The sequence below is a fragment of the Salvelinus sp. IW2-2015 genome, linkage group LG4q.2 (genome assembly GCF_002910315.2).
Source record: "Salvelinus sp. IW2-2015 linkage group LG4q.2, ASM291031v2, whole genome shotgun sequence".
In the NCBI taxonomy this organism is placed as follows: Eukaryota; Metazoa; Chordata; class Actinopteri; order Salmoniformes; family Salmonidae; genus Salvelinus; species Salvelinus sp. IW2-2015.
Window position 1 is genome coordinate 24,756,723 of NC_036843.1, and position 11,490 is coordinate 24,768,212.

At 44.9% G+C, this 11,490-nt stretch overlaps 1 protein-coding gene across 1 annotated transcript in view; it reads right to left on the reverse strand.

Moving 5' to 3' along the window:
• LOC111963066 (tau-tubulin kinase 2-like) overlaps positions 1-11,490 on the reverse strand; it is a 64,939-nt gene that overhangs the window by 32,006 nt on the left and 21,443 nt on the right. The window contains 2 exon segments of the mRNA XM_070443302.1: positions 2,990-3,137; positions 10,208-10,381. Of these exon segments, the coding sequence (XP_070299403.1) occupies positions 2,990-3,137; positions 10,208-10,279 (220 nt within the window). The 5' untranslated portion in view covers positions 10,280-10,381.

Genomic DNA, 11,490 nt, shown 5'->3' on the forward strand with positions numbered 1-11,490 from the left:
GGGGATGGAGGAGACATGTTGGGAGATTGGGAGGAGACATGTTGGGGATTGGGAGGAGACATGTTGGGGATGGGAGGAGACATGTTGGTGGGGAGATTGGGGAGGGGAGACATGTTGGGGGATTAGGAGGAGACATGTTGGGGGATGGGAGGAGACAATTGGGGATGGGAGGAGACATGTTGGGGGATTAGGAGGAGACAATGTTGGAGGATGGAGAGGGAGACATATTGGGGGATGGGAGGAGACATATTGGGGGATGGGAGGAGACATGTTGGGGGATTAGGAGGAGACATGTTGGGGATGGGAGGAGACATATTGGGGATGGGAGGAGACATGTTGGGGATTAGGAGGATACATGTTGGGGATGGGAGGAGACATGTTGGGGGATTAGGAGGAGACATGTTGGGGGATGGGAGGAGACATGTTGGGGATTAGGAGGAGACATGTTGGGGGATGGGAGGAGACAAATTGGGGGATGGGAGGAGACATATTGGGGGATGGGAGGAGACATGTTGGGGGATGGGAGGAGACATGTTGGGGATTAGGAGGAGACATGTTGGGGGAAGGGAGGACATATTGGGGATGGGAGGAGACATGTTGGGGGATGGAGGAGACATGTTGGGGGATGGGAGAGACATATTGGGGGGGATGGGAGGAGACATATTGGGGATGGGAGGAGACATGTTGGGGATGGGAGGAGACATGTTGGGATGGGAGGAGACATATTGGGGGATGGAGGAGACATGTTTGGGGATGGGAGGACATTGTGTGATGGGAGAGACATGTTGGGGATGGGAGGATGGGAAGAGACATTTTGGGGGATGGGAGATACATGTTGAGGGTTGGAGGATGGGAAGAGACATTTTAGGGGATGGAAGGATGGAGGGAGACATGTTGGGGACAGGAGACATGTTGGGGGGATGGGAGGAGACATGTTGGGGGATGGAAGGAGACATGTTGGGGGATTAGGAGGATACATGTTGGGGAAGTTGGGGGATGGGAGAAGACATGTTGGGGGGATGGGAGGAGACATTTTTGGGGGATGGGAGGAGACATTTTGGGGGATGGGAGGAGACATGTTGTGGGATGGAAGACTTTTGGGGGATGGAGGAGACATGTTGGGGGATGGAGGATACATGTTGGGGGATGGGAGGAGACATAGCCCCACTCTGCCTCTACCCCGACATAGTCCCACTCTGCCCTCTTACCCCGACATAGTCCCACTCTGCCCTCTATCCCGACATAGCCCCACTCTGCTCTCTACCCGACATAGCCCCACTCTGCCCTCTACCCTGACATAGTCCCACTCTGCTCTCTACCCCGACATAGTCCACTCTGCCCTCTACCCCGACATAGTCCCACTCTGCCTCTACCCCGACATAGTCCCACTCTGCTCTCTACCCCGACATAGTCCCACTCTGCTTCTCTATCCGACATAGTCCCACTCTGCCCTCTACCCCGACATAGTCCCACTCTGCTCTCACCCCGACATAGTCCCACTCTGCCCCTCTATCCGACATAGTCCCCACTCTGCCCTTACCCCACATAGTCCCACTCTGCCCTCTACCCCGACATAGTCCCACTCTGCCTCTTACCCCGACATAGTCCCACTCTGCTCTCTACCCAGACATAGCCCCACTCTGCTCTCTACCCAACATAGTCCCACTCTGCCTCTACCCCGACATAGTCCCCACTCTGCCCTCTACCCCGACATAGCCCCACTCTGCCCTCTACCCCGACATAGTCCCACTCTGCCCTCTACCCCGACATAGTCCCACTCTGCCTCTCTACCCAGACATAGTCCCAATCTGCCCTCTACCCTGACATAGTCCCACTCTGCCCTCTACCCCGACATAGTCCCACTCTGCCCTCTACCCTGACATAGTCCCACTCTGCCTCTACCCCGACATAGTCCCACTCTGCCCTCTACCCTGACATAGTCCACTTCTGCCTCTACCCTGACATAGTCCCCACTCTGCCCTCTACCCGACATAGTCCCACTCTGCCTCTACCCGACATAGCCCCACTCTGCTCTCTATCCCGACATAGTCCCACTCTGCCCTCTACCCCGACATAGCCCCACTCTGCTCTCTATCCCGACATAGTCCCACTCTGCCCTCTACCCCGACATAGCCCCACTCTGCTCTCTATCCCGACATAGCCCACTCTGCTCTCTACCCCGACATAGTCCCACTCTGCCCTCTACCCCGACATAGTCCCACTCTGCTCCTCCCCCACTCTGCCCTCTACCCCGACATAGTCCCAATCTGCCCTCTACCCCGACATAGTCCCACTCTGCTCTCTATCCCGACATAGTCCCAATCTGCCCTCTACCCGACATAGTCCACTCTGCTCTCTACCCCTACATAGTCCCACTCTGCCCTCTACCCCGACATAGTCCCACTCTGCCTCTACCCCGACATAGTCCCACTCTGCCCTCTACCCCTACATAGCCCCACCCAAAACGTCCTTGATTCTTTCTCTACATTACCCTTCAGAGTCAGCATATCCCTTTGGCCTTATCGAGTAGTAGACCGTTAACCTTTAAGAAAATATACAACAATATTAAATTCCATCTCTTGAGATTAAATTACGTTGAATGTGTACTTTGAAATGACTACTGGTCAGTTTAGGGCAGGGTGTTGGTTGAGTTTAGGGCAGGGGTTGTGTTTAGTTTAGGGCAGGGGATTGTGGTTTAGTTTAGGGCAGGGGTGTGGTTAGGGTAGGGGTTGTGGTTTAGGTTAGGCAGGGGGTTGGTTGAGTTTAGGGCAGGGGTTGTGGTTTAGTTTAGGGCAGGGGGTTGGTTGAGTTTAGGGTAGGGTTGTGGTTTAGTTTAGGGCAGGGGTTTGTGGTTTAGTTTAGGGCAGGGAGTTGTGGTTTAGTTTAGGGCAGGGGGTGTGGTTGAGTTTAGGCAGGGGGTGTGTGGTTGAGTTTAGGATAGATGGTTGTGGTTGAGTTTAGGGTAGGAGGTTGTGGTTAGTTAGTTTACCCTGGAGTTTCTTGAGGACAGCCACCTCCATCTTGAGGACCTGTTTAGGCTGCTGTGCTGACTCCACCTTCAGAGCAACACTGACCCTGGTCAGCAGGTCCAACGCCTCGTAGATCTCCCCAAAGCCACCACCGCCTATCTTCTTTGTCTATACACACATCCCAAGGCAAAGCGTAATGTCATAATGTGGAAAACATAGGTTAGTAGATTATTTTATTTTTTAATCTTCCCACCATCCAACCTTCCTCCCCCATTCCTAGACACATTTACATGTTTCTTCCTCTCTAATCAGTATCCACACACAAACACGAAAAACACACACACACAATTTTGTGTGACACAAGCAGCTCAACTCAAAGGGATTAGCAGTGGCAGATGTACATAACATCAGCTCCTCCGTCAGTGCTTGGGTTTAATCATTTCCTGGTATCACTTTTCTCCCGGGTAAYCCAGTATTTCCCGCCAAAACTGGAAGTGTCATTCAGAAGCATTATAAAGCATATAAATGTGTCTGGATTTGATTGGAGCTTTGACCAGCATGACAATTCAAACATGATGCTACCTGRGGCTGATGAGACATATATTAAATACATTTTATGAGCCCTACATTAACCACATTTAACGAGACCAAGCCCAAAAAAGCCCAAATGATTGTGCCGTTATCCAATACATACATGATATATAGGCAGTGGTGGAAAAAGTATCCAATTGTCAAACTTGAGTAAAAGTATAGATAACTTAATATAAAGTTACTCAAGTAAAAATGAAAGTCACCCAGTAAAATACTACTTGAGTAAAAGTATTTGGTTTTATATATGCTTAAGTATCAAAAGTAAATGTAATTGATCAAATATGCTTAAGTATCAAAAGTAGAAGTAAAAGTATAAATAATTTAAAAAATCCTTATATTAAGCTAAGCAGACGGGACCATTTTCTTGTTTTTCAAATGTACGGCTAGCCAGAGGCACATTCCAACACTCAGACATTACTTACAAAAGAAGATACATTTGTGTTTAGTGAGTCTGCCGGACCATAGGCAGTAGGGATGACCACGTGTTTTGGGTTGTCAGGGAAAATGTATGGAGTAAAAAGTACAATATTTTCTGTAGGAATGTAGTGAAGTAAAAGTAAAACTTGTGAAAAATATGAATAGTAAAGTGAAGTACAGATACCCCAAAAACCTACTTAAGTAGTACTTTAAAGTATTYTTACTTAAGTACTTTACACCACTGTATATAGGCTACTACACATTACGCACGACAGAGAAACATAAAAGCCCATAGATGTAGCTAGCTATATGCTCTCTTGGGTAAATAAAAGCGAATCTTTTTGAGTGTGAACTTTATTACTGTACTGTATCATATGGACTGGAATTACGCACATCGTTCAAACCATGATAAAGCAGGGAGAGAACATGCGATTCTGGTGCAGCACATGCGGCCTACAAAGTTACAAGTATAGGCTAGCGAATTAGATTTAAATTTTGAAATATAATAGGGCCTATTTGTATAATTAGTAGGCTGACGCATATATAACCTTTCATAATATTCCTCTCTATTGTTGCTTCATTCCTTCCTCGCTTTCAACAGTTAAATTAAATACGTTTCATTGTCCTTATCTTCATCATTCTAATGACATCCTTGAATAATATAGGACTAGAATTACATGCAGAAGGCTTTCACTTATCTTCACGAAGATTAAACGGTTAGGGGTCTGAATAAATAACTACCGCCATCGCCCTACTTTCAAACTACCCGGGTGTTTTATTGGCTGCTGTATTTAACATTTAGCAAAAAAAGAGCTTACGTCCTTCTTCGAATAGTCTATTGGTATATGAAATGCCCCAAAAAATGATGTCCAGCAAGCTATTCTTGTCTAGCTTTCCCTAAAAGCGTAAGAGATGCAAGAAACACAGGCTATAAGTTTGAAGTTTATTATGCATAACCCATCATTAATTAGCTAAATATAAGGCTAATACTGCATTGAATGGATTACCTGAAAGAGGTAGTCTAGGACATCTATGACATCTGTATATAGGGCTATATGTCAATCTAGAACAGGGTTACCTATTTTGGATGCAATTTGAATGGAGTTGATGGAGATAGAGAAAGACTGAGAGAGATTGCTTGCGTGTGCACTGATTTAAAGCAACGATATTCGAGTGATAGGCTGTTTTAAAACTCTGCAGCTGCAATACATAAAAAAAAAAAAAAGTATTCTGTTAACTATTGTATGTGTGTTCTACTGAGGATGGGCCTCTGAGAGATAACACTGACAGAGGAGATGTATGATGTATTTTGGGTGATAAAACCTAAAGAGCATTCCAGAGCATGAGTTAATGTTTCTGTTCTATACCGTACCAGGGAGAGATGGCACCAATTTGGAGTCGGAGGGCCAGACACTGGTCTATACAATGAAAACTGTTGACACAGCAGATACTGTCTGCTATGTATTATAGGTATCTTTCATACAAATCTTAACCTTGTGACCCATTCTATATATCTGTTGTTCGTCATGTAGGTTGAAAGGGGTGTATCTTGGCTATAAAATACCTTTGTACTTTTATCTCGGGGCTCTCAACGAATCATTTGACCGTGAATCGTCGACCAGCCATGACCAGCCATCATTATCGTAGAGCACTCAATCGATTCACTTTATATGTGTGTGTTGTTTTGACCTGCTTCCTTATTAATAAGTGATTCAATATTTAGTTTTAGTATAACTCTGACTTGTGTGATAAGTTTGTCTCTCATTTGATAGTAAAGAAATTAACCACCACATTTGGCGACAAGGATGGGATGTGATTCTTCACTTGGTGACCGCTCCTGATGACCTGGGTAAATGGTGCACGAGGGATCCCTCAAACTTGGGATCTCAGGAAGACCACACTTCGGGAACGAAGCAGATGGACCCACCTTTGATCTGAGAGGCAGCGAGCCGAGTGGATACCACATCTCGAACTTCGTTTTAATTTTTAAATGGTGAGCGAAACACACCTGAAGATACATTTTTAAGAAAAGCCTCTGTTACGTAGGCTCTGAGTTTGTATTCCTGTGTGAGGGGGGCACCTTGGAGGCGTAAACAGGGCCGAGTCAGTGGAGGATGATCTGAGAGTTAGTCGACTCAAAGACACCTATCATTGGTCGGGTTGCGGGCGACCTAGAGCCGTCCTGACACTGAATTGATCACAGTGGGGATTGGTGCAGTCTGTAGGGGTGAGGGGCCAGGGTGACTGTGGGTTCTGTGTGAAGCACGGTACCTGGTGAAACCCTATTGGAAGAAGGACCTCATTCTGAAAAGTGTCTGTGAGACCTTCTAAGTGATCCTCAGAAGTGGTGAATTCCAATTATTTTAAATGTGCTAGCCAGGTATGCCCTGGGTTTGGGAATTTAGCGTTAAATATCTAGAATCTGTGTGAACTAGTTTTGGCCATTTATGATATAGTATAAGATAGTAAGGTGCACCTGTACTTGTTTTAAACCTGTAATTGTTTTAAACCTGTACCCCATTTTACAAGTATTGAAATATGTAAATGTATGAGTTGCATTATCCTAGGAACTAATCATGAGATAGAAATTAGAAATTAGAAAATATTCCTGCAGGTTAAAATATTGTTCAAAAACAACTAATTGATTAGGTATGTTTGAGAATAGCATTGTGTGACTGATATGAGAGTTGTGTGAATATGGAAATGAGTCTTAATCTGACGTTCGGATAGTAACATATAGAAATATGCTTAACCAGATGATTGAAATTTGGATAATAAGCTTTGATATAACGTTCTCTTGGGGTTCCGTTCCTTCACTGCCCGTCATAGAAGATCACGGGGTGGTATTATTGAGAGCGGGATGATATTTTAGAAAGCAGCGCACGGTCTATAGTTCCTCAGAGGCTTGATTTTGCCGTGGTCTCTGGGAGGTTAGAGAACCGTTGAGGATCCCATGGTCATTGTCGAGAAACAAACGTTTATTTTTGGTTCTGATGGGAGTATGTTTGGAGAGCTGCTTCGTAGCTGTGGAGAGTCCTTGAAAAAGCTAATGGAATGGTTGTCGTGAGCACCTAAGAATTTCTTATGTTTTATATGGATTCTGTGAATATATGAAAATATGATCAATTGTATGTGTGTATAATCGATTACTAAAGATTTGATCAAGTAATTCTGGGAATATATTTATGCCCAAACAGTTCAAGCTTCTACTTTTAAAGATCCATATTTCCAGAAATAAGTCCCTCACTGTTGCCGCTTGTCATAGACCCACCTCAGCTCCCATCTGTGCCCTGGACACCATATGTGAATTGATTGCCCCCCATCTATCGTCAGAGTTCAAACTGTTAGGTGAATTTGGATATGCATAACACCCCGGCCGTCCTACAATCTAAGCTAGATGCCCTCAATCTCACACAAATCATCAAGGAACCTACCAGGTACAACCCCAAATCCGTAAACATGGTCACCCTCATAGACATTATCCTGACCAACTTCCCCTCTAAATACACCTCTGCTGTTTTCAACCAGGATCTCAGCGATCACTGCCTCATTGCCTGTGTCTGTTATGGGTCCTCGGTCAAACGACCACCCCTCATCACTGTCAAACGCTCCCTAAAACACTTCTGCGAGCAGGCTTTCTAATCGACCTGGCCAGGGTTTCCTGGAAGGATATTGACCTCATCCCGTCAGTAGAGGAGGCCTGGTTGTTCTTTAAAAGTGCTTTCCTCACCATCTTAAATAAGCATGGAGAATAAGAGTACCTCCTCCCAGCTGCCCACTGCACTGAGACTAGGAATATATCTACGATAATCGAGAATTTCAATAAGCATTTCTCTACGGCTGGTCATGCTCTCCACCTGGCTACCCCTACCCCGGCCAACAGCTTTGCACCCTCCGCAGCAACTGTCCCAAGCCCCCCCGCTTCTCCTTCACCCAAATCTAGACAGCTGATGTTCTGAAAGAGCTGCAAAATCTGGATCCCGACAAATCAGCTGGGCTAGACAATCTGGACCCTCTCTTCCTAAAATGGTCCGCCGCCATTGTTGCAACCCCTATTCCTGGTCTGTTCAACCTCTCTTTCGTATCGTCTGAGATTCCTAAAGATTGGAAAGCTGCCGCGGTCATCCCCCTCTTCAAAGTGGGAGACACTCTAGACCCAAACTGTTATAGACCTAAATCCATCCTGCCCTGCCTTTCTAAAAGTCTTCGAAAGCCAAGTGAACAAACAGATCACCAAACAGTTCAAATCCCACCGTACCTTCTCCGCTATGCAATCTGGTCTCCAAGCTGGTCACGGGTGCACCTCAGCCACGCTCAAGGTCCTAAACGATATGATAACCGCCATCGATAAAAGACAGTACTGTGCACCCGTCTTCATCGACCTGGCCAAGGCTTTCGACTGACAATCACCGTATTCTTATCGGAAGACTCAACAGCCTTGGTTTCTCTAATGACTGCCTTGCCTGGTTCACTAACTACTTCTCAGATAGAGTTTAGTGTGTCAAATCGGAGGGCCTGTTGTCCGGACCTCTGGCAGTCTCTATGGGGGTGCCACAGGGTTCAATTCTCGGACTGACTCTTTTCTCTTTATATATCAATGATGTCGCTCTTGCTGCGGGTGATTCTTTGATCCACCTCTACGCAGACGATACCATTCTGTATACATCTGGCCCTTCTTTGGACACTGTGTTAACAAACCTCCAAACGATCTTCAACGCCATACAACACTCCTTCCATGGCCTCAAACTGCTCTTAAATCCTCCAACACTCTACTCAGCAAATTGGATGCAGTCTATCACAGTGCCATCCGTTTTGTCACCAAAGCCCCATATACTACTCACCACTGTAACCTGTATGCTCTCCTTGGCTGGTCCTCGCTACATATTCGTCGCCAAACCCACTGACTCCAGGTCATCTATAAGTCTTTGCTAGGTAAAGCTCCGCCTTATCTCAGCTCACTGGTCACCATAGCAACACCCACCCGTAGCACGCGCTCCAGCAGGTATATTTCACTGGTTATCCATCCCCATGCCAAACACGTCCTTTGGCCGCCTTTTGTTCCAGTTCTCTGCTGCCAATGACTGGAACGAATTGCAAAATCACTGAAGTTGGAGACTAATATCTCCCTCACTAACTTTAAGCGTCAGCTGTCAGAGCAGCTACGATCGCTGCCGCTGTACACAGCCAATCTGTAAATAGCCATCCAACCAAACTACCTTCCCTCATCCCCATATTTGTTTTCTGCTCTTTTACACACCAGTATTTCTACATTGCACATCCTCATCTGCATGCAGTGTAAAATTGCAAAATATGTAATACTCGCCACTATTGGCTATTTATTGCCTTACTTAATTTTGCACACACACTGCATACAGATATTTCTGTTGTTTAGACTGTACGTTTGTTTATTTTTATATTACCTTCATTTAACCAGGTAGGCCAGTTGAGAACAAGTCTCATTTACAACTGCGACCTGGCCAAGATAAAGCAAAGCAGTGCACAAAATCAACAACACAGAGTTACACATTGGGCGGCAGGGTAGCCTAGTGTTTAGAGCGTACTAGTAACTAAAAGGTTGCAAGCTCCCCGAGCTGACAAGGTACAAATCTGTCGTTCTGCTCCTGAAACGGAAGTTAACCCACTAGGCCGTCATTGAAAATAAAATTTGTTCTTAACTGACTGCCTAGTTAAATAAAGTGAAATATATAATATATAGTTTGTAAATGATGTCTGAGTGTTGGAGTGTGCCCCTGGCTACACCTAAATAAATAAAAATAAAGAACAATTGCCCACTAGTTTGCTTAATATAAGGAATTTGAAATGATTCATACTTTTACTTTTGATACTTAAGTATTGTTTTAGCAATTACATTACTTTTTGATACCTAAGTATATTTCAAAAACCAAATACTTTTAGACTTTTACTCAACTGTATTTGACGGCGTGACTTTCACTTTACTTGAGTCCATTTCTATTAAAAGAATCTTTACTTTTACTCAAGTTTGAACCCAGTATTGGGTACTTTTATACACGACGCGCACACACACAGACACGCACGCCACGCACGCACACGCACCACACACACACCACACACACCAACACACCACAACACACACCCACCACACACACACGACCACACACCACACACACACACACACACACACACACACACACCACACACACACACACACACACACACACACACACACACACACAGACACACACACTTACCACTTTCCATCGTTCCTTGACCAGGACAAGCACAGTGAGGATGTCAGCTTGGTCCGTCGCTGCAGCACTCATCCCGCCAGACTGCTGCTCACTGTGGTTCTTCCTCTGCTACCACTCCTGCTAACTACCACCAGCCGTATTAGATTGAGCCGGGCATCAGGTCCCTGTAGAGACCTAAACAACAGGCCCAGGAGAGAGGCAGAACACACATAAGACTACCACCACCACCACAATATACTGTGGTCTGTTGAATATAATAATGAATAAAATGAACTCTAATTAATGAAGTATCTCTGGATAAGAGTGTCAGCTAAATGACAAAAATGTACTGTATGGAAAGTTCCAACCCTTTAGACATAGCTTTGATTGAGGCTCCCTCAACACAGGGTTAACATCAAATCAAATGTATTTGTCACATGGACCGAATACAACAGGTGTACATCTGTTGTTGATGTAAAGTACTATATACACAGGGGTTAAAGCTAAAAAAATCCCATGACTGGAACTTAAGTCGATCTCTGATTGATTGTCTGGGGCCATGTTAACCTCCTCTTTCATGTCAGAAAGTCCTGACCATCATGCTTTTAGGGAAAGCGGATCATTGATCAATTCCAGTCCCCTTGCTTAGAGGGTATGGTGTCCTCCCCAGGATAATTTTTATGTAGAAAGACTGAAATGCTCAATTTAACCTCTTAAATGTAAAGTCCCCATATTTGGGGACCCTATTAGATGTTTTTATTCAATTCAGTCTGGTATGAGAACGGTAGCCCCTATCTGCAAAAGCAGGGTATCTGCAGAAAGCTGAGTATCTTGGCTATTGGTCTGTGCCACAAAATATTTGGTATAACTTACTACCTTATATGGGCATAAGAATGTATAAGGGCAGGCTGAGCCGATTACTTAATTTCAAGATGGCTGCTACCTACATTCCGGTTAGCGTTGTGGAGCATAAACAAAATGAACACGGAATATGTCGATTCACACCGAAAGCCAGGACTCCACAGATGATGAGGATATCTTATTTGTCTGCCTGTGACCTACCGTTATTGATCACCAGCCCGAGAGTCAAAATGTTTATTTTACACGTTTTCATCAAACAGCAAATGTCTTACAAGGTAAACTTCTATTTGGACTGTGTTTGAGTTATACAGTTGAAGTTGGAAGTTTACATATACTTAGGTTGGAGTTATTAAAACTCATTTTTCAACCACTCCACAAATTTCTTGTTAACAAACTATAGTTTTGGCAAGTCGGTTAGTACATCTACTTTGTGCATGACACAA